The 23,970-nt window shown below is 36.0% G+C and overlaps 1 protein-coding gene across 1 annotated transcript in view; it reads right to left on the bottom strand.

Annotated features, from left to right (window-relative positions):
- Positions 1–23,970, bottom strand: part of SEMA3E (semaphorin 3E) — a 131,854-nt gene that overhangs the window by 37,955 nt on the left and 69,929 nt on the right. The window contains exons 3-4 of the mRNA XM_071424034.1: positions 16,763–16,822; positions 12,032–12,151 (exon numbers count right to left, since the gene is read on the bottom strand). Coding sequence (XP_071280135.1) covers positions 12,032–12,151; positions 16,763–16,822 — 180 coding nt within the window. The remainder of the gene's footprint in view (positions 1–12,031; positions 12,152–16,762; positions 16,823–23,970) is intronic.

Raw genomic sequence — 23,970 nt, forward strand, 5'->3', positions numbered from 1 at the left:
GGGCATCTCCTGGATGATGTGGAAGAACTTTTCATCACTGCATACAAAATTGTACCAGCACAATGAAAAAGCTACTAAAGTAGTCAATAATTTCCCTGAGAACCAGGATTAAATCAATGCTAAAGACAAACCCATAACATGAATGTGTTTAGAACAGCCAACTATATGACTGTGGAATGAAAATGCTAAACAATATGCATAGCATCCTTTCATTGTCTGGAGTTAATGAATAAGGACTGTAGCCTAAATACATACTCTAGCATTAAGACTGGGGGAAGACAAAAAATTTGATTTCAGTGCAATTTGGTGGAATTTTTAAGAGGAGGTCACTAGTTTTGATATAAAGAAGGATGTGTAGCTCATAAATGCTTGCAGACACATGTAACTGTCTGAAAAGTTGCTGAAAATATAAGCAATGACTCCTCCAAGAGAGATTTTCCACCTTTGGCTTTTAGGACCACATGCCAAATATTCCATGGTTGCAATAAGTTATTCCTATCACTGGGGAAAGTAACTGAAGCTCAGGTGTAAGATGTGTCAGCTTCCATGGGATGCCAGTTTAAATGAAATAAGCATTGCACATTAATAATCAGCTTTGAAGGCTAATTCCATAATTCTAACCCTCCTTGCAGTTTTTGACATTGAAATCCCTTGAGAAACATCAGAGTAAAACTGACAGTTTCCTGACAGATTATACAGCCCATCAATTCAACATCACAATTTATTTTATGGGCATTTTTCAGTGGTTAGGGTAAAAACCATGCAAAAGCACATATGGAGGGCTGGGAGTGGAATTACGTGTTTCTACATGTAGCTTGGGAAAAGAAAGGGGCTTCTGGGTTTGATTTATGACACCAGTGACTCAGGAAACATAATACACTTTCAACTATTATTAAAATAATAATGTTCTTTCAAAGAAATAGAAGATATTTTTAAAACATCAAACATTTTGCCATTAACTTGATATGAATTGATAATTTTAGGCAATGAAGGCTAGAATAATGTAGGCTATACACAATAGTGAAAGAAAAGGTCAATCAGAGGCATTAAAATTTAAAGACTGAATTTAACTTTTGTTGCAGAAAATTGCTTTCACTAATGCCAAGTGCTGCTTTGCTCTGGGTCAAGACAACACTTATGCATGTGATTAATTTAAAACATATGCTCACTTCCATTCCTGTTCAGCAAAGTACCTAAGCCTATTCTGAACATTAATACTACAGCTGTATCTTTCCACTAAACCAGGGACTTAAAGATACAGCGGTTTTAGTTGTGTTTTCCTAGGATATTATTTTTATGAGAGAAAAATAATTGGACTTTCTGCAAGAATTGGTAGTGTTTTGGTGATTTCACTTTAAATTTTATTATTTTCCACACAGCAAAAAAAGCAAAACATATCATATTGTCATTTTTAAAGGAGATTGAAACTTTTTCATAATCTTTTATTGCACTTTTAACTGTGTATGCATTTGTTGCAACAGTACTGACATGGTCTGCTCTCAAAAAGGCCTGTGCATTTTTGTGGTTGGTAGGCAGTTTTTTTTGGGTTTTTTTTCCTGGTGTGTGATATGTTTGGATTTGTGTTTTGCTTTTTTTTTCCTAACAATTCCATATTGTTTACCTTGCTAGGTATTAAATCATATCTAGAGTACAGTGAGGAAAGTCTGTGGAGATTTTTTAAAGTATATTTTTAAACACTGGCTATACTCTTCAGTACTGCTCTAAAGCACTGGACAAAATTCTTTCTCAGCTTTAATGATCTCATAGTTCTTCAACTTAGAGTAGAATGACATTACATGCAAGAGCTGTTTGTTGCTATCCTTTTCTAGGGGTGATGAAATTTATACTTTTTTGAAGATAAGTGGAAAAAGGAGGTTCATATGCAAAGTGAATTGAAAGGGAAAGCATAAAAATAGAAAAAAATAGAGATTCTCTGCTTGTGCAAAGCTATGAGAAACGTTCTTTTAAAATTGTTAATAAAGCCACATGGTGCTAGTGTCATACATGTTGCACTCTTTTTATATTCAAGTAATTCTTAAGCCATCAGAAATGGGAGTGTACATTGCACTTCAGTTTTTGTCACGATCAAAAAATTTCGATGCATTCGCTTAGTATTCAATCACTCACATGGGAAAAAAAAATCCATTTACACCAATGAAATGCTTTACAAATCTCACCTTGATTTCCATTCTCTTTTCACACTATAATGGTTTTATTATCGATTCGCATATAAATTTACTTTTTTTGCAAATATTCTTTTGTTTTGTATATTCTCAAAATAGTATTTTTCACATATTTTCTCTTTCTTTTATACTTATCCTTACATTTTTATTTCAACACAGACAGACACACTGATTACACTGTGCAGAGGCTTCTTTTAGGAAGGATGAACCTTGACTTCCTCATTAAAAAAAAATAAGCTGAAAGATCACAGAACATGTCTGTATATCAGCAGAAAATATAATTCAGATATAAGTCTTCAAAGTGAACATTCAACTCCATGACCTGCCTTAATCTGTACACTTGCCTCATCAAGAAGGAACGTGGTAAAAGAGATCTACAGGAAAATAGGTTGTCCTTGTATAACAGCAGAAAATAACTTACTGGGTCAGAAAAGGTGTCTCATATTATTTAGGTCTTTGTATTTAAGCAGACTAAATTCTGTTGCTAAGAAAAATGTGCATTAGCATTATCTGATAAATTTAGTCCCAAAGATTAGCTAGGTGTCTAATTGCTACAAAGCCAATTAATTCATTGAAAAATTAAAAATCTAAACCCAGTGGAATATAACTGAGTCTGTATAAAGGAACCTGTGCTCCAAATACTTACAATAATACTAATAAGTTCCTATTGCAATACACTGCCCTATTTAAGTCACCATAAAACAGGCATACAGGTATATGGGTGATCAAGACCATGCTCCAACAGGGAAAGAACTTTTCATTTAATATCTTCTTTAACTAATCCAAACATTAATTTTCAAAAGGATCTAAGCACTGGCAAAAAATCTCTTGTTGTCAGAGGATTACTAACTTTTAAAATTACACCTTCAACATTCACTCAACTTTATTTTCCAAGCCAAATGGGGATACAATATTAGGAATAGAGTCCTCAAAAACTGTCTGCAATAGTCAAGTCTCTGCTATTTGACATAATTAAGATTATTTGGGAGGTAGTATTTCTTCTGAGGATCTGTTTTCAATCCTCTTTACTATCCACTGACATACTGAAAAGATCAATCGCCCTATGGGATGAGAGTGCATAAAATATTATAGACATTAAATCCTCCCTAAAAATTCAGATGAATTTTTCAGGTCTGTGCATTTTATTCCACAGTTAAATGATTAAGACACATTGGACTCCAATCTGAAAATGTGTTTAAAATCTGGAGCTATGTCAGACTGCTGTGTGAGTTTGCAAAAGGATTAGCAGTTTGTGACTTGTGTCAAAATATCTGGCCTAAAGTGACAGAAATAATATATTTTCCTGACTTAAAGAATGTGAAAAAATCTGGCAAAAGAAAAAAGATCCCACCACAGTGCACATAGAAATCAGAGGTATTTAGCCTTAGCAGCTCACAGTGTTTCAGCAGAAGATTGCATTGATCAGAATTTTAGAAGGGACACCTTTGTGTGACCTTGAACTGGTCACATAAACTCATTAGGGGTCTTATGGCAAGGAATAGAGCCATTAGAAATGCTGATTATATTGCACTAATGTGATAGTTAATATGTATGAAAGGCTCTCTAGAATTAAAATGTATAAGTAGCTGTATATAGAATTAAAATGTATAAGTAGCTGTATATAGTGATATAGTCATATAACCAAGTGAAAGGAAAAGTATAGTCATAAATACTGTACAAAAGTGAAGGGATTTCTGTGGGGAAGTGCAGAGTCTTTACACAGAGCCCCACTAACCAAGCCTTTTCTTCTTCCGTGTCTTTGACAGGCTAAACTTGTGCTGACATTGTGAGGGTCATATCAGAGCAAATACCAAAAAAAGCCCTCTCTAATGACCTAATCTAATGATTGTTATCATAACAACTGGGGATGAAGGTCATGAAGAAATGAAAAAGGAAGGATGCAGCTCCAAGGTTTGAGCTTCTATCTAGGCTTTGGTGGTGAAAGGAGGAAGAGATGCACTGGGCATGAAAAGAACAGCTACATTAAACTGGGAATGGATTTCAGAAGGACTCATACCCTGTTCTGTCTGTCTCCATGGAGTGGAGCCCTTTTGCAGAGCTTCAGCTGGGCATGGCTAAATTGGCCATTCTGGAAGAAAGGGCAGAGGAGTGGATCCATTGGCTCCCAAAGACACACATAAACTGCTAGCAACACTTAGTTTTACTTTCTATATAGATATCAGTCCAATAAGAAAAAATATCATTCATATATCATAGAAGGATTATACAATATTAAGGGTTCATCTCATAATGTAAAAATATTAATGAAACATTTTTTCCTCATTTTAATTATGGTAACACCTTATTGATTAGTAAGTCTATTCTTCAAACAATGATGTAGACTTCACCAGGTGCTGTCACTTAGAAAAATACTTTATCACATAAATAAATGTGGCAGAATCTAAAAATCATTATAAGGAGAGCTGGAATATTTTAGTTACCCCCATCAAATTACCACACAGGTGGAGGATTTCTTTCTCTGTGGGATAACACCATTATTCCTCTGTATGGATTCATTCTCCCTGGACCATCTGTGTTTAATCTTGCAAAGGAGCAGGGGTAATATGATGGAAAATCCATTTCATATGGCTGATCAATTCACAGACCCTACCAATCTCCCAAATTGAACTTACACTTCACGTATGGCCATATTTAGCCAATATTCAAAAGTAATGAATGTTATTCACCTCATTTTATGGATGGAGAGCACTTTCAAAAAACCTGTTGTCTGTTATAAATGTAAGAATGATAAGAGCAACTGTGCTGTTACAGAATACCTGACTTTCTCCAGAGCATTTCACTAAGTACATAGGTATTTGATAAAAAATGTGCATTGTAGAATTGTTAAGAAATACCAACAGTTGACGTATATTAAAGCACAGTTCTTATGAGGTATCATTGATGAATCCTCTTTTACTGAAGGTTTCCCTAAATTTTATTTTTTGCTAGAAAGATTATTTTTTAATGTAGAAGTGATTTAAACAATCACATGATTTCTTTCCCAGTAAAGTTCACAAAAGCACTGAGGAGGCCAAAATAAGAAAGAGAAAAGGTTAATGAGAGCTCAGGTTATGGAATGCTTGGAATACTGAGTTAAAGGTCAGAAGTTTGCTACGTAGATTTTAATACAACCATATCCAAAGAGCTGCATCTTGGAATAGGGAACAGAGTTTGTATCTGAAATACATCAGAACACCCTAGAAGATGGAAGTTCAGATCCTTCTTCAGACTGCTTTCATGCATTAGACCCAGGTGCCTCATTTAGGATCTTGGATATCCCAGATGCCTTATTAAAGCTGACACTGACAGGCAGCACCAGCAATCTCTTCACTTACCTTGTTACACAAGACTGATAATTAGGTGCCTCAGCAGAGCATGTAACCTGGCATAACTCTGTGCTCAAGTGAAGAACTTTGGGTTAAGTGCAAACTGCTAAAAAAGAGTTTTCTCATTGAGATACCATGCCAAGAACTCAGCACTTGAGCCCATGAATGGGGAATCTCAAACAGAGGTGGGGCAGTGACCTTGCCTGTACACACACCATGGAATAGCATGTGTGATACTAGTGTCTGCACTTCCAGAAGATGTGAAAATACTGCAGAGAGTTCATAGGAAGGACACAAATAAGATTGAGGAGTCCTGGTGACAGGAGGTTTAAGGAGCTATATTTATTCAGCTTATCAAAAAAAGTGAAGAGGTGGCTTGATCTTTGTGCATAGGTACTTACATGAGGAAAAGATGTGGAAAAGATAGTGGGAGACTTTTCAACTTTGCTATCAAAGGCATATCAAGGTTAAATGACAGGAAGCTGAAGTTAGACACAAATTGACCTTGAATAAGTGGTTATTTCCTAACACTAAAAGTAATTAAATATTAGAACAGCTAATATTTAGGTCAGAGAAATAGTGGTGTTACCCCTTTTCCCCTTTTGCAGCACAGCACCTTTGTTGTTTGCTGTGAGCATACACGTTGTCTTCACCTAACTAATTTTCTGTCTAAGTTAGGTACCATTTTAACCTCTCTTGAAATGTATGCATATTCAGCTTCCAGAACATGAAATGCTTTAACCTAAATGAAGTGTGGAGTGTATGGATGTTTTGGTGCAATTTGGCAATCTGTGGTGTGGGCATGCAGACCAGAGAATGCAAATGAACCCCTCTGGTAAAAGATTTTATGACATGTGTTGCCCACTTGGCAGAATTTCATACCTATTTAGTGGATGGTGCTCCAAAGGGTGGCTTTTCACCCATGCAGAAGGACACTGTGCCTCTGAGCAAATATTTTCAGGGCAAGAATTTGTCACACATTCTATCTAATGAAGAACTGACCAACACCCACTTCTATTTGGTCAGTGAAACCAGATGTTCCTCCTCCTTAATCCTCTGAAAACAGTGTGGAGATGAGGTAATAGGAATGAGCATGGAGAGGGATCAACTTGGCAGGTCATTGCTTGTTTTGATTATAAAAATACGTCAGAAACAACTTTATTATTGTAAAATAATAGATAGAAATATGTCTAATATTTTGCTTTTTGCAGTTTTGCTTCTCAACAAAGCTGGAAGAATGATGACATTACCATGTGCTGATCAAGAGCAGAAGATTTTTATCATGTCAGAGATAAGCTGAGATAAGACTGGCATATTCTCTCACAACTTGCATGTGAATTCACTCTAGTTTGTTAAAGCAAGCGTTGAGGAGCTCATGCTGCCTATGTTTGGTTGGTGTAGAGGGGTAAACAGAAATTTTATTGCACAACTGAACCTTGTCTTGGTTTTGCATTGAATCACAGAACATATAGAAAAAGAAGTGTCCTTCCCCACACTCAACAAAATATTAAAGGCAACATAGATTAAAAGAAAAAGTTCCAACTTGACTGAACTGTCCTCCAAGCAAAAGAATACAGCTGCTGCTTACTAAAAGCAAGACCTCTCTAACAGGACTAAAGACTCAATTCAGATCTGGTCTTCCCTGACGAGAAGAATCTCAATTGGCAAATTGAGGAGCAAGTAACATAATAAGAAATACATCAGATTAGGAACACCTAGAGGAGAAACCCAAAAACCACCAGTGCATTTTGTGGAAAGGGTGGCTTAATCCGTCAGCCTTTCAAAGTGAAGAAATGCAGCTGGAGGCAGTTTACTGAGTTAAATGAGGCACTGAAATGGCACCCTGCCAGCTCCATGTACATATTAAAAATTTACAGTGTGTTATGGAGGAAAAATTCTTCATGCATAGTTCTTTCTCATAAATTTAATTCCCTCAACAGGTTTTGTCATGCAGAGATGCCTTCCTCTTCAGGAATCAGCTCTACCTTGTCCCCCATGTAGCTTGCAAAAACTTGGGATATTATTTCTGCACATTGTTTTCTTTTGGAATTTCTACTAATTTTGTAGGTCCTATAGAGGCAGAGTAATTTTTAGCTGTACTTGGTGAAACTCCCATGTGGACTTGTTAAAGGTGTTTTGTGAGTTAGTGAATAAGGCAGAATGGATCACTGGAAAGCCTCCAGGACACCCCTACACCTGCTGCTCTACTGAATAGATAACTCAAAGATAAATCATTACCTGACTGCAGATAGGTCCTTTGATTTATCTAAGGTTCATTAAAACTCGCCCAGGGTATTTCCAGCTATACAGAACAGTGCCAGAGCACTCTTTTACTAGCAGCTAGACGTGGTGAAACATAGACTGAGACAGAAAGCACTTCCTTCAGCCCTTGTCACCTGCCAAAACTGAGAAGTTTATATAAATGTAAAAGGAAGACACTAAATGCAGGTGCTTCCCCTCTTCTCTGCCCCTGCCTTGCTGGCATCAAAGTCAACAAGAGAGACAAATGTCAATTTGGTGAGAATCCAAGCAAAATAAGATTTTTCCTGAACTTTTCTTCATCTTCTATATCTTGTTTGAAGACTTATCTCAGATTTTCTCTCACAGAGCACATGGGAAGGATGCATATACATTTCCTCATGAGAAATTTGGGAGGCAGGGTCTCTGACTCTTGCTTTCCTCCAGAAAAATAATGTTTATTTTAATGATTTCACGTTCATTTCTGGATGAAATACAAACAAACAAAAACAAAAACAAAACAAAAACTCAAAGGGAAAAAAACCAAAATACCAAAACAAAACCCCTGGAAGAACCAAATCTTTTCTGCCCTGCAGTGCTTTTTGACATTTGGAAGCATTTCATGAAGTCAGAGATAATCAATTCACTTACTGGCTGACTATGTTTTCTTGGACAAGAATTTGTAATATGTTCTGTTGCAAACATCAGTAGCTGTTCTGTCTGCAAAGTCAGAACTACTACTTTTCCTAATTTGTAACTTAATTCTAAATGGCAGAAAAACATTGAGTATTTTGCTGAAATGTTTAATTTTGGAAAAGCAACATTGATCAAAGTAATTAGAAATAGAGAAAAAGATAAAAAGCTGCAGTCAGTGACTATACTTATATATTTTTAGACATATAGCAACTGAAACAGCTTTATGAAACACAACAGTCTGGAATTCCACAGTGAAATCAATTAAGTCGATATTGGGATAGAATACAGTAAACCTTTTTTATATTTAGTCTTTCAAATGGATATATAGTGTATAAGAGAACTTATAAGTAATTTGATTTAGAAAAATACATTTGGTTATAGTCGGGTGGTACAACACAAGTTGGATGTAGAATTAAATAAAACCGATATTTATTTCTTGTTGGTTTCTATGATCAACATATTAAGAAAAAATACATGGCATAATGACATTGCTATAACCACAGGAAGCACAAAAGAAGCTGTAATGTTTCATAGCACAATGTGCATGTGAAGATTTCAAAGCACATTTCATTCACTACATTGTAAGGATAATACTTTCCCAGAGAGTGGCTGGGGAATGGACATTATTGCTGTGTTTTTCAAGAACATCAGATGTTCTGTTTTAAGGCAGTTCCACGGTATAATGATCGGCCAATGAAGCAACCAAATTCTGCCTATTTTTGGAAATCTCCTTTTGGCTTCATGATTTCTTGACAAGAGCTCAGTGTTCTTCAAGACACAGCTCAAACCTGGTTTTGATATGAAAAGATGAATTTGTGGTTGTATAAGTATGTAAGATTATATACAGGAGGCAGAATGCTCCTTTTCACAAACCGTACTGCACCTCACAAACCCATGCTAAATCAGGATGCCATACAGTGTCCTTGGGATCATGGCTTTGGGAAATCTTCACTGTTCAAAGGAAAACCAGCAATGCTTCAGTTTCTTACCAAATGGCTATTCAGAAATGGATGACTTTTGTTGGAAGCCAGCTACAAGACAAACATCCCTGCAACATGATCACCAAGATCCAGAGCCTTAACTGGATGTTAGGTTCCAACAGGTTCCTCTTTGGCCTGCTCAGTAAATGGGAAGGGGCAGTGTTGCAGCAGATACACTCCTGCTGTTCTGTCACGTGTTTAAATGCCTCTCTAAATTCATCTCTAGGTTACATTTATATGCCATTAATAACTTAAGAACCCCGCAGTTTTTACTGAGAGGGTCCCAACTTCCCCACTCCATCAGCTCAGAGAGCACTATTGAAACTAGTCTAGTTAAGGTCCCTGACCACAGAGCAAGTATTTTTCTATGCTGATACTGTTGGTTAATAATTCCATATGAAAGTCTGCATCTACCTTCATATGCTGCATTAGTTATGTATCTGGATACACAGAATTTTGTCATAAAGGGCTCCCTCCTTTCCTTCATCCCACACCTTACACCTTAACATGTCTGAGAAGTGACATTGTTCAAATACATATGAGCCTCAAACATAAATTGTGCTACTCAGGCTTGAGGAGGTGTAAAGAGGTATATAGTCATATTTTAAGTACTGTTTCATTTGCTACTGTCCTTTCCATGACAGTCAGACAGTGAGAAAATGGCCAAAGAGATGAGGTGGAAGAAATAGAGGACAGTAATCAGATGTTTTGGGAAGAGGATACTCTGACCAGACAGATCAGCAGAGACTGAGCTGCAGCTTCCTGCAGAAGGATCTTGTCCTTTCACTTCCTGCAGCTACACCATGTCCTTATCACTCAAAGAAAGCAAGATTACAATTTGCCCATTCAACCACACACCATGCGTTATTTTTAACCTACCATATAAATGGCATCTGTCTTTTTTAATCCTGATGGTCAGCTTTTCAGATAACAGGAAAAAGTATAGCTACTTGTTAGTGTAGAAAATATATTTCCTGTCTACACAACAAAAAAAACAACAAAAAAAAATTTCCCATGATTTCACTGTGGGTAAAATTTTTGAACCTCAGTGTGACAAGGGAGAATAATAAACAAAAATAAGGGAAGGAAGGATAAGATAAGGGGATGATCATGGGTCACCCAGTCTTATATATATCTTGCTTCTCTTTTTTTTCTTGGCTTCTATTTTTACTAGTCTGTCGTTTATGCTTTCAAAAATAGTGTTCCTGCATATACAGCTATTGCTTCCTTCAAACTTTACTGGGAAGCCTGACAGGAGGTTTGTGAGAGGAGCAAGGAAGACATACACATTTTCTTATTTAAACATTCCTTATTATCTAGCTCCTTCCTTAATTTCAGTAGAGAGTGTGTTTTGGCAATTCATACAACTCTGAATCTAAGTGCTGTGCTGGAGTTCTAACTCCTGAGTTTCTTCTCATTTTGCCTGCAGTTGGAGGTGCACAGCCTGGATTGGATCCTTGGAGATTGATTCTGGTGATGTCACTCTTGTTTGCTTTGTCAAAAGGATGCATCATTACTCAGAAAAGATTAATCAAAAACAATTGCCTAAAGTAAATCCCATAGTTGATTTCTATGAGTACACTTCAAAAATTTTATATATGAAATTAATATTTATTCAAGACAAGAGTTCCTGGCCATAGGGGAAAGCAAGAATTCCCTTGGATGGTGCTGTAGCATCAGCTCCATGACAAGTGCTCAGCTCCACCAGGAGACATCCTGTGAACCAACTAAACAAAACCATTAACCAGCAACCCTTCCTGACACCTGCCAGTCAAAAGCAATCTTATCTTTGGGTTATAGATCATCTATTAGGCCCCATCTCACAAAGTGCATTCCCAAGAATCCCTGGTTCAGTTCCTAAAGCTGTCCTCACATGTGCCTTCAGCAGCCTAGACCTGATGCCCAAGGAGTTTTACCTGCTAATTTAAAATGAGAGGTTGGTACTTCTGCTGAATCTTTAAACCTGTTCTAATATAGCTGAGACAGAAAGGATCCCAGTTCCTGAGATGTCCAGACAATTTCTATTATTGCATAAGAAAAATATTCAAAATATTGATCCTCTTATTGATCTCTGCAGTACTGTTTCAATCAGCTGTAAGCATCATTAAGGATCTTACTCACACTTGTGCTGAACAAGACCAGTATAAAGAAGCAGAATTTACCAAAGATTCGTTAAGAAATTCAATCTCCCATCAAACTAACACATATTTTGATATATGATGTATTTTTTAAATAAACAAAAAACAGCAACAAAAAAAATAAACCCCAACAGATTTAGCTATAACTCTCCCCAAAAAATTTAATTTTTTTTTTTTCTTAAGAATTACTATATCAGCTTATCTAGTGAAAAACACACCAAAAATCTAAGATGACCTTTGGATTACTTGCATAATTCTCCAGAATATACATTCAAATATTAGTGAGTTCCTATGATCATAAACTAAATTACAGTCCAGCATTACATTTCTGAGAAGAACGGGGTTAAATCAAGGAAAATATCTATCAGATGAGAGCTGTGACCAACTGAACTTTAATATTTATTTTTTACCACAGTGGCTTTGCTGGAATCTGGACTGAAAGGATCAGTACTATAAACCAAATTTCTTACCTCTGATGGATGTCCAGCTCTTATAAAAGTACAGAGTGGATCAAAAGCTCCTGTTCCACAAACCAGAAGATGGGTCCTGTTGTATCGGTGAAGGACACGGATGTAATTTGCACATTCATCCTAGTTTATATAAAAAATAAACACAGGGAAATATCAGCTTTTAAATTATTTCTTTTAGTATCTTATGTGCCCATAGGTGATGTTCTAATATTGAATCTTTCTATTCTATTTCATTTCATGTTACTACCTCTGCTCCATAAGTTTCATGGGTCGGCATTTTTACATTAAAAAAGCAAGTTTAGAGCACTGATTGATCATATCTTATTTTAGATGCTTATCCAGTTAGGAGTTAATAAATTATAAAAACACTTTCGTGCTTCTTTAGTCATGGAGATATCTGCAAATCTGAAAAGATCTTTACTATGTATTAGTGGGTACATAGGACACATACATAAGATTCAGAGGATAAGAGGTGAATGGTCAGAAAACAGCTTCTCTCAAGAGTTAAATACTTGATCTCGCTAAAAATATATTTTAATTGCACCATTAATTTATTGTATAATTAATTGTTAATCAATACTTTTCATATTGTATAGACACATACTTTGTCTGTTTCCACTGTTTAAACCCCTTTGAAAAAGAAATATTCATTTCCCCCAGGGCAATACTTTGGGACTCATTAGTGTATTTGCAGCTTCATAAATATTACAATTAAAACATTTCCTTTGAGATGAGGGGTCCTGTGCTAAACTAGAAATGGAGACAGTGAGATAAAAGTATCCCTTGATTTTGGGACTCCTGGGATTCCTGGGATTTGTTTTTAGAATTTTTTTTTTGGTGTTTTTACAGTGGCTTTCTATGAGTGGAGCAAAATTACTGCTCATTTCAATTCATTGCTCAACATTTCTGCAACTTAGAACCCTGAGCTTTAAGAGTCACATCAAGTTTAAGACATTTAAAATGGAATTAATCCCAGCTAACTTTGTTCTTGCATTTGACATGTAATTTATGGAATTCTCTCTGGCTTTTTCAATAGCCAGTGAAGCAGGCCAGACATCTCCAGAAAGCAATTAATGCAATCCTGAAATGAACGTGCAAAACAGAGTGGAGGAATTTCCTTTTTGAAAATTTCCAGTGTTTCACTGATAACTACTCTCATTTTTGGACTGCTGTATTTGTGTGAGAACAATCCTGGATCTTATTAAACAACTGCAAGAACTTAACATCAAAAAGGAAGGGTCTAGAGGGAATTCATGAGCAGAATTCAACACTTGCAAATCCACACCAGGTTCAAAACTAAGAAACCATCTTTCTTCAAATCCCTGAAATCATTATGTGTAAGTCTTCCATATGCTCCAGCAAAAAAAAAAGGAAAGAAATCTCCCCCTCTACCTGATTCTCCTTAACTGCTCATCCTCAGGATACATCATGCTAATTCATAGAAGTAAGTAACCTACACAAGACATAACATGTTCTGTAATTAAATATTATACATAAACAATGGGAGAATCGACCTTTTAATATTTTACTTTTGGAAATTCTTGATTTTTAACTAATGTGTTCCTTTTTTTAAAAGAAATAAAAGCATAAAGTCAGACAAAATGAGAGAAGAATGGGGTTAAATCAGCAGCATGTGATCCTCCTTGTATGGATCAGCATTCAAAGACAGAGGTGTCCACTTTTTATGTTCATTTCCCAAATGTTTGCTGATTTGTGGTAGCAAAATGCTATTTCATAGGTATTTTATGATGCCATGAAGTTTTTGAATAGATGCTCTACTGGGTGCTGATGCTGTTCCTGATTCTCCCTCTCCTCCTTCCTGACTTATTCCCTTTGTCTGCTCTCAGTGGTTGTCTTTTCCTTACTCCATGGTTTCCTTTTTTATCCATATACACTTTCTGTATATGGATAAACTCTTGATCTTTATGCCAAAATCATTTTAGGGATTTAAGATTTTATTTAAATGGGAAAAATCCACACCACACTTTTTTTTTTCTCCTGTGTGCCTTTGTAGGATTGCCTGAAAAAAATCTGCAAAAAAATCCTAGGATGTGAAAATACCAAACATAGAAAAACACTAATTCAAAATGGCTAGACTTGCTCATTTATAAGTTTATAAACAGATGACAAAAGGTGCTGTTCTGGGAAGTGTCAGGAAAAAAGGCATTGCTGATAAACCTACTAATAATGTACTTTACACAGAGCAGGGAAGAGATGCATCATCCAAGGGAACATTGAAATAAGACTTCTTTATACTATGTCAATTAAATAAATACTAGGGTTGTCTTTAGGATGCTCCAAGATAAATTATTAGATCTGTGGAATTTTATTAACTGAAACTTCTCAGTGTGGAGGAGTGAGGCATCTCTACAGAATTTGATTTATATCTGAATGATTTCCTATTCTGATAAAGTAATTCAGAGTAATTGAAAGCTCTCCCACCACAGGCTAACAGGTGTGATTCCTGGCACACTGGATGACAGCTGAAGGATTTTTTTTTCTTTGTCTTCACTCAAATCAGGAAAACATGGCCTTATTTTAAGAGTATACATGTGTTGTAAAGACAAGCCTTTTTTAATTGTCCTATTAAGTCTGTTACAAGCTCTGAAAATGTTTATGACTACAGTACTTGCTATTTTACTGCTACAATAAGAACTGATAACTTCTTAAGGTTATACAAGCTTGTAAAAGTGGCCAGTTCTGTTATGTAGAAAGAGGCAGCAAAGTACATGTGAAGTATTTCAGTGCTGAGACGCTTATTACAATATTATCAGTTCTACTTAATAATTATGTCTTGAGTAACAGATCTTTTGCAAAGGAAAAAAAAAATAGAAACAGCATGGAAATAAGAAAAAAGTTTGAAATAGAGAAATATTTTTTCTAGACTTTGTAGTGTGAAAAGAAGCATTAAGAAATTAAAATTCATAGATGGTTGATTTTAAGACATTATTCTATTAAGTCAATATTGGTTTATGGCTACAAAAAATAAGGGTGAAAAGAAAAATAGTAGGAAGGTTTTTGATTCTAATTTAGATTCCTTTCAGGTTGAATGATTTATCTTACTGAATGCTGAGGATGTTGATGAAAATTACTAAGACTTCCTTGATATTAATGTCACCCATTCACATAGTCCATGCATAATTAAGTCTCATGTGAGGATCAGAACATTGTTTGGTATTACAATATTAAAAATTTTTAAAATTTTAATGTATTTTTCTTAAAGAGTCTACTTCTAGAATCCTGTGATTATCTAAAAGTTCTGGTTTTTTTCTGTGAAAGCAGTAGTTACTCCAAATCTTCATGTTGCACAGAAATGTAGGAAACACATAAAGCTCTTTAAATGACCACATTCATAGAATGCAAATTTGAGGATTTATAACAACAAACTGCATTGCAAAAAGGTTTTGAGGTTTAGGGAAATGTGAGTCTGGGAGAGCTATCTTTGTTTTGAAACAGCAGTACCTATTGCTGCATTTTTTAACAAAAATATTGTCTGAGTATCAGAAAACATGTAGGGTTAAAGAAGGATGGTAGAACTTTAACTCACAACAGCCAATGTTTAGAGGTAGTATCAAATAAAGGCCAAATAATTTAGGTTTAGGATTCATTTAATATGACCATAAAGTTCAGCCATTGTAGAAAACCACCATTTGCCACCAAAGCCACTTAAAATTATCAAGGATATAAAAGTAACCTGAAAAAGTACAAAGAAACCTTAAGAATCTTCAAAAAGGATCAGTTCTATACAAGGTGAATAGGAAGAGTTGGGGTGTTATTATTATTATTATTATTATTATTACTACTACTAGAACATTCAAATCTGGTTCCAGGGCCTTAATGTGGACAGTTCTCAAGCTTTTACTTCAGAAGAAATCTTTATAGCTTCCTAACTTACTGGGAATTGTTGGTGGTTATCGTTGAGGCTGCTGTTTGCTGTGTTTCTTGGCAAAGCTTGTGTGTCCCCTTCCATGTCCTACATTCCTGTCACTGTTGCTGTAAAACTATCAAAATTTTCACATCCCTTGGTTCAGTGTGAGCTCTCTCAGCTGTGGGATTTATTAGGTGCACTCTCTGTGTGTTTATGAGGTGCAGATAATGAGCTTGGTGCACTGCAAAATTAAAGAGAGCTCCCCTCCAGAAGAACTTTCATCCTGTGCTGCCAATGATATCAGCTGCTGTGTGTCAGTGAGCTTTCAAGTCTTTTCCCAGGAAATTATTACAGTCAGGGCACTGAATCACAAGAACAGAACAGGTCTGAGGTTCATTAAAACACTATTGTTATTAATAGAACAAGAAACCTATAGGAAAATATAAATTACAGTGTATTTTATAATCATTAATAACTGCTTTTTTGAATGTATTCTAGTGAATGCAAATTTTAAAGATAAACTGGAATGTGAAAATAAAGAAGATAATCTGTGTGTATGAAAAGAAAAGGACATAGAAATGGAAAAAGAAAATTATTAAGGTACCTTCTTTGCTAGCACCAGAATAAGAATTAGAAGAAAGTTCAGGCAATCAAAAGTGTTCATTGCCTGTTTACGAGCTGGTTTGAAGAGCAATTAAACTAATAATTTAATGTTTTCACAGTAGTTACATGTTTTTAACCTGCAACACTTCACTTTCTATCTGTGCTTTAATCTCTCTTAAGTTAGGGATGCCTGAATCCTTGTTTTGGACCAGCCAGTGGTATAATTAAAGTATATTTGATCTGTTATTAGTGATACTTACAGCATCTCTTCCTTTAATTATGCATTCTTCTGCCTGCAGAGGTGTACTAGGCCAATGGATCTGAGGGAAAAAAAAAAATTAATTGGCAGTCTGATCATGGAAATCCAGCTTTTCCATTATTTCTCATGTGAAAGATTCTCAGATCAGAAATACAAAATCATAGACCAGCCCAGGTTGGAAGGTGCCTGAAAAGATCATCTGGTCCAGCTTTTGGTGGGAATGGGAGCCCATGGTGAGATTATCAGTCTGTCCTAGGCATCTTTAAACCTCACTGACAGAAACTCCACCATGGCCCTGGCTCCTTGTGAAGGGAGAGCCTCTTTCCTCTCTGAGATGCCACTTAAATACTTAACTACTGGAATACTATGATGAGTTCCCCCTGAGCCTTTCTTCTCCTGAGAGAAAAGACTTTCAGTCTTCCCTTTGTTGGAACACAACTGTCTTGATTAGGGCAGCAGAGCAAATTTATTAGCAGTCAACAGAATTTAAAGGAAGTTAATGTATAGAACATTTTATATAAATTCAGTAGGAAAAACTATGCTGAACTGTCAGAGAATTTCAACATAGTTATTAATCTTGAACTACTGATTTCCTGCTTGAAGTGACACCTAGGAAAGAAAATGGCTTACAGTTGAAGTTAATAAGGGTCAGCAATTAACCTAATGGGAATAGGATTGGCTCTTCACAGTCAATTACAGCCAAATTACACAAATGAGTTTTTCTTCAGCTATGTACTGTATAACATTTAGGTTTCATCCCAGATGCATGATTTGGTTGGATGAAAACAATATTAAACAATGACTGATCACACTGGAATGATTACTTAATTTCTTACAACATTTAAAAGTGAAAACAAAAACATGTTCACATCAGTGATATCAGGCTTGGCTGAAATCAAGTAAATATCTAAAAACTGATGTCATCATTAAGACATTTTTGTCAATAATCCAATCACAATTTTGTTTTCTGTCCAGAAAACATTTTTAAATGAAATTCTTCTGCTAAGCTTTTTTCTCCCCCCCCCTTTTTTTTTTTTTGGTAATTGAACTGTCTTAGTTCTCTTGAAATAATTCTAATCTGAGAAAATGATAAATTAATAAAAAACTTAATTGCAGACAAGTGGGGATAAATTATTTATCCCAGATTCCTGGGACTTGAAAGTAAAAGACCCACTTCCCCTTAATATCTTCCTTAATTAATTGGATGTGGAAATCAAAGAAATACTAAATAAATTTGCCAATGACACTTAAATGGGAGGAGCTGTTGACTCTCTTGAGGGCCAAGGCACTGCAGAGACCAGGACAAATCAGAGGGCTGGGCAATCATCAACTGGATCAACTTTAACATGAGCAAGTGCATTCTGCACCTGGGACAGTGCAACCCCAGTGCTGTGCATGGATCAGGGAATGAGAGACAAGAGCAGCAGCAGAAAGGGACCTGGGGGTCCTGGTCAATGGTAAACTGTGTGAGTCAGCAGTGCCCTGGCAGTGTTTAGGTCTCAAACCATCTAAATCCAAGTTAATCAGAACATTTGTTTTCAGTCAGATGGTCTTGCAGTTATCTATGAGTGATGAAAAATTACTCTCATCCAGTCTCTTCACTGCTGCTGTATAGTCTGGAAGGGTACCTGGACTCTGCTGAACTCCCATGAAGGCACTCATCCAGTCATCCTGGTCAGACCATTCCTGGTTCATTCAGTGCAAAACCCAGGGTCCACAGTCATTTATTTTAGTCACTGGTCAGGAACTGAATGAAGCTTGGGTTAAGTCTGTCCTTAACCCAAAAAACCTAGAAGTTATGAGATCTCTAAGATCTCTCGAGGCTAGAAGTATGAAAACACAGCTCTCACTTCCCAAAGACATGTTCTAACTAGCAGGCTAAAATGAGAGCTTTTGCCTACACCAGGCATAGGGGGCTATTAGGAACAGAGAAACCACAGAGGGAATAAAACACTTGACTCTGTAACCTGATATTAAATACACTGTGCGTAGGTGATTATTTTTGCATTTGGAGACTTAGTCCCAGTGCTGTTGGAAATACTTTGAATGTACATTTTCCACTTATATACTGATATAAGATATACTGAATTAAATACATATACAGAGTTAGGAGAAAAAAGCCAAAGAGGTAACCTAATGCTCCTGCTTGTCTGGAATGTCAAAAAGCAGCTGCAGTGGAGCTACATAAATTTGGTCCTTGGCACAGAAAAAAAGAATAACCCACAGAGTTGCAGAATGCTTTGGGTTGGAAGGGACCCTTAAAGACCAACGAGTGTAACCACCTACGATAGTCAGGGATTTCTTTCACTGATGCTCAAGGCCCCATCCAGCCTGACCTTGAACAGTTCCTGGGATGGAGCATTCACAACTTCTGTGTGGCAAAGGGTCTCACCATGTTCATAGTTAAGAAGTTCTTCCTAGCATCTAATCTAAATCTACAGTCTTTTATTTGAAAACCTCTGTCTCTTGTCCTGTCACTACAGTCCTTGAGAAAATTCTGTCTTTCCTGTAAGGCCTGAAACTGAAACTCCAGCATAAGGTTTTCCTGGAGCTTTCTCTTCTTCAGGCTGAACCTCAATTCTCTCAGCCTGTCTTTATAGGAGAGATGTTCCAGCCCTCTGACCATTTTTGTGGCCCTCCTCACAAAATTACTGACTTCTAAGGCAAGTCCATGTTTATTGCCTGAAGTACAGGGGTCTGAACTATAACTCTAGTAATAGATATATGTCTCCTGGAGAAGTTTTTCTATCCAGAAATTATTTTTTAAACTCATAACTCTTGCAAGGCTCTTGAGTTTAACATAAATAAGTATTAAGATTTTAATCTCTTCAAGAGTATTTTAGAATCGAGACTAAAAAAATCTCTGCATGTCAGATTTTACTATCATACCAAATTTTAAATTAGCATGACATAGGATGTGTTTGCATTGCATGAAAATCCAGATATTAATCAGCTGCAATGGTACTTTTTAACCTGGCATGTATTACCTTTCCTGATGTTTAAGAGGTGTGACAATTACCAGCCTTAATTTTTAATTTGTTCTCTGCTGGGTTTACAAAAATTAATTTAATTTTTAATTGGTTCTCTGCTGGGATTACAATCATTTGGCAAGCTATCAATACGTATTTTGGGAAATCTGCCTGGGTATATAGACTGTATTAGCATCACACTGGCATACATCCCACTGGGCTGCAGTCTTGACATAACTATTGGCTTGAGCATAATTTTTCAAAATTTTTCACAACTTTAGATTACTGTGAATTAAATTTTAAAATTGCTTGTTTAGTGATGTTTTTTCCTATTGTACCACAGCATTCTCATCCTTGACCTCGATGATGTAATTTTAGCTCTGTAAAGGGTAAAGCACTGTAGGGGAAAGATATTTTTAAATATATTCATCATGGGAAAAAAAATGGAGTTGTAAGAAAGTACAGATATGGGCGAAACTTTAATTCGAGCTGGAATGCTAATTAGTGTCTGCAAACATCCTCTCCATTCAGACACTAGCCTCAAAAAATAGGATGGTACCTATACTGAAAACTAATTTAAAGAAATTATATGAGCTTTATAGCACTTCAGGCCAAAACAGACCACTGTGTGTTCTAGTCTGAACTATAATTTGCGACAGGGCAATTAAGCAATTCAACCAGCCTGTCCCCAGTTTAAGTCAATAAATAGTGCTTAATTAACAGCCAACTTGTGCTTGGCTGAAACATAATTTCTTTAAAAGTATCTGCTGATGGCTGAATATTGTATATATTTATCAACAAATAACCTCTTGGAAGGTTATTCCAATGGATAATACTTGCTAAATTGTGTGCTTCTCATTTCAGTTTACATTAGTGCACACTCCTACACGGCATTCAAAGAAGACTCAAGCAAGCCCTGATCTTGCAGACTTGTCTTCAGCCAGCTCTGGAGTGAAGTAGAGCTTCACTAGAGGCAAGATATATGATGAGGTCTCTATAATTTATTACAGCAGAGATATAAAACCGAATCTGGCGCCATCTCACACTAGGTGAGAAACAGCACAATTTAAATCTGCCTGCACAAGCCCACTTACAGAAGTGGGAAGGTTTCTGTTCAGACTCAGATCTTCCTAAGGCTCTTGAAGTAGAAACTATCTGTAAGGAATTTGTGGGCAAATAGGAAGAGCAGTTTATTTTCACTCCAACATGAGACCGAAGGAGGAACAAAGGTCTCCCTTCTTTATGAGCTGTTTGACCAGTGGTGATGAGCTACTGGCACTGGCTCAAGTTTGCTGTTAACAAAGATCCTCTCTGGCACCAATTATAATGAACTGCAATGTTTTTAAAAACAAATTTGGCACCAGATACCAAAGAAAGTTTTCTATCTGTTAGATCACTACAAGCCTTTAAGGCTTTGAACCAAATCTCAAATATGAGTAAGGATTTATTCCAAAGATGGTGTCAAAGGGAATGAGCTCTTAGGGAAAGCAAAGGTTAAGTGAAATGTGCCTACAAAGCTTTGTCTTTACACAAGCTTTTAGGTGCTTATATGGCTCTAATTCTCTGTAAACATTGATACTCACGTTTCATATTCTCCCTCATTCTTGCTACTCTTAGTGTGAGCGCACTCTTCACATAGAAACAAGACATCTAAGTAATGTTCAAAAACATAAAGCATTATGTGTTACATACTCTAAGCAAGAATATGTATGTATCAAATGAGGGATACAAACAGCAAAGTAGGCAAAATAAACATTATTGAACAAATAGAGAAGTGAGAGTCTTTCCCAGGTGACATGGAAGGTTGAGAGCTCTCTTGAAAGCTCAACCCAAATGTCTGGATTTCCTCACCAATGCAAGAATGACAGTAGTAGTATTTTTTCCTGAAGGCCTTTTCCCCCATTTTTTTTTACAATTTTTTTAGTGTATATGAAAAATTGGTGAGGATAAAATGTATTTAAAATAATTTGGTAGACATTTATATAAACAGCCATTAGGTTACATGAAAAAGCTATAATCGACCCTTCAGAGTGTTGCAGTGTGTTTGAAAGCTGAAGAGAATTGAACCTGAAGAAAACATGTAGTCTATTAAATACAGATTTATAGGAGGCATACCTCACATGCATCAAAAGTTAAGTTTTTTGGAAATGTTGGATTACTTTGGCAGTAAACAGGTCTCAATGCAAAAGCATTTTATGTCCATTCAGCATTTAGTTGTTTTTCTTTGGGATAACTTCTAATATGCTGGCTAGAACTGAATTCTTTGGTCATTTTACAGCAAAAGGCATAAATCTCTAGTTGGGAATGGATTTCAGTTTGGTTTTTAAAAAGCATATTCATATTCTAAATTGCTGAGAAAAGGATGACTATGAATTAAAAGACATAAACTCTTTTCTGGGTCACAGAAGATGAAGATCAATACAAATCTGCCCAAAACTTCATGAAACCTTTCTTTTGCAGATAGTGAGTCATCCTGGTTACCAGAGAGAGAATAAAATCCAGGAACTTGCCTGCACTCATATACTTCCAGTGGATTACAAGTTCTAGTTTAGATTAATTAAGCTAAACTCTTCAGTCTAAAAGAAAAGGTCAAAAGCTAACCAAGACACAGTTAAACATCAATTAATTAAGAACTTTGGCAAGAATTAATCAACCACTCTCTCAGCTCCAGGAATTTTCTCCAATGTATCTCAGCAATTAAGGATTCCTATAACAGAAATGTCTCATTCCACACTTTTACTGATAAAGCTGTAAAATGATCATACTTTCCTTAACTATCCCTGAATGAGATCTGCTCTGAGTGAATTCTGGGAAAAAGAGTAAAAGCTCATGCCATTTTTACTCAAGGCAGATAGGTCCCAGTGAGACCATGTTTCTAAAGGTGCCAGGCCAAGCTTCATTTATTTCAGTTTCTCATCTTCAGCATAAAAAATGGCAAGAAGAGTTTACATCACTTTGCCATACTCTACACAGGTCCCCAGACAGAGAGCATGGCTTCAGAGTAAATGGCTGATATTCCACTTAAAAACAAGAAGGAGAGCAATGAACTTTGAGTGTGTCCAGATGGGATGATGGTGGTTGGACAGAAGCATGAAGTGCTCTATCCTATCATTCCTCACAGATCTACTGCCAAAGGGGGAAGAAGAGACAAAAAGCTTATTTTATAGAAAAAAATGCTGTTCTAAATGTTTTTATATCTGTGAGCTCTAATATATTAGATATTTGTATCTATATATAATTTGTATCAAAGCAAAAAGGAATTAGCTTATATCTCACTGTTGAGGAACAAAGCTCAGTATGTAACTCTGCCCCCTGGGGAGTTAAATTCTGGGTGTTTTTCTTTTTTTAATGTAGATAAATTCTCAAATAGCCTCCCTGAATAGATTTGTGTCCCATAACAAGGATTGACATTCCTAAATATTTATAAAAAAATAAAGCACATTATATCTGTTCACAGTAGTGGAACATGCTAATTATGCTTGGAGATAAGCAAAGATACTTATGATAAAGTTGGTCAGAGTGTTGACATAAGAATAGTGATATTCACTTTTAGCAAGAGGGCAGAAAGAAAAGAATTTGAAACATCAGTGGTCAGTGCAGTATAGAAATCAAAAAAATATTTCTCCCAAGTGACTTTATTTTATTTTACTCACTTTTTGTTCTACTAGTTAATTTGCAAATAAATGAAAATACATCAAAACACATTGGGAAAATTTAAAGTAGATAAGGAAAACACTGAAATATTTCAAGAGATCATTTACTTGCATTCAAAATGGTTGAACAACGGAACAATGCTCCTGACAGCTTCCCTTGCCACTGTATGTTTCCAATTCTAGTTTCCAAGGGCAGAAGTGAGTAAGGAACCCAAGGCTCACATCAGCTCAGACTCCAGCCTCTCCTTTTCAGTTGTCAGTTTGCCAATCACTTGTGGCTTCTACAATGTTCTGAGCTCTCTGCCAAGATTATGACTTAACCTACCTTTCTCCCACAGACCACTAAGTAGCCTTCAAATGCCACTTTCAGTCATTATGTAATAGCACCTCTGGCTCAAACCAATGCAAAATCCAGTTTCTAAAGGTTAAAAAAAAGGTTTATGCTGCTATTGAAAACTTCTAATAGTTTACTATATGCTATTTTTTAGCATATAGTAATGCTAAAAATATAAAGCATAAAAATACTATGCTATTTTTCTATTTATGCTACTTTTTTCCCTTACATTTTATCTTCTGAAACTCCCCAA

This window comes from Agelaius tricolor, unplaced genomic scaffold (genome assembly GCF_023055355.1).
Source record: "Agelaius tricolor isolate 1412-34295 unplaced genomic scaffold, bAgeTri1.0.p SCAF_3, whole genome shotgun sequence".
NCBI lineage: Eukaryota > Metazoa > Chordata > Aves > Passeriformes > Icteridae > Agelaius > Agelaius tricolor.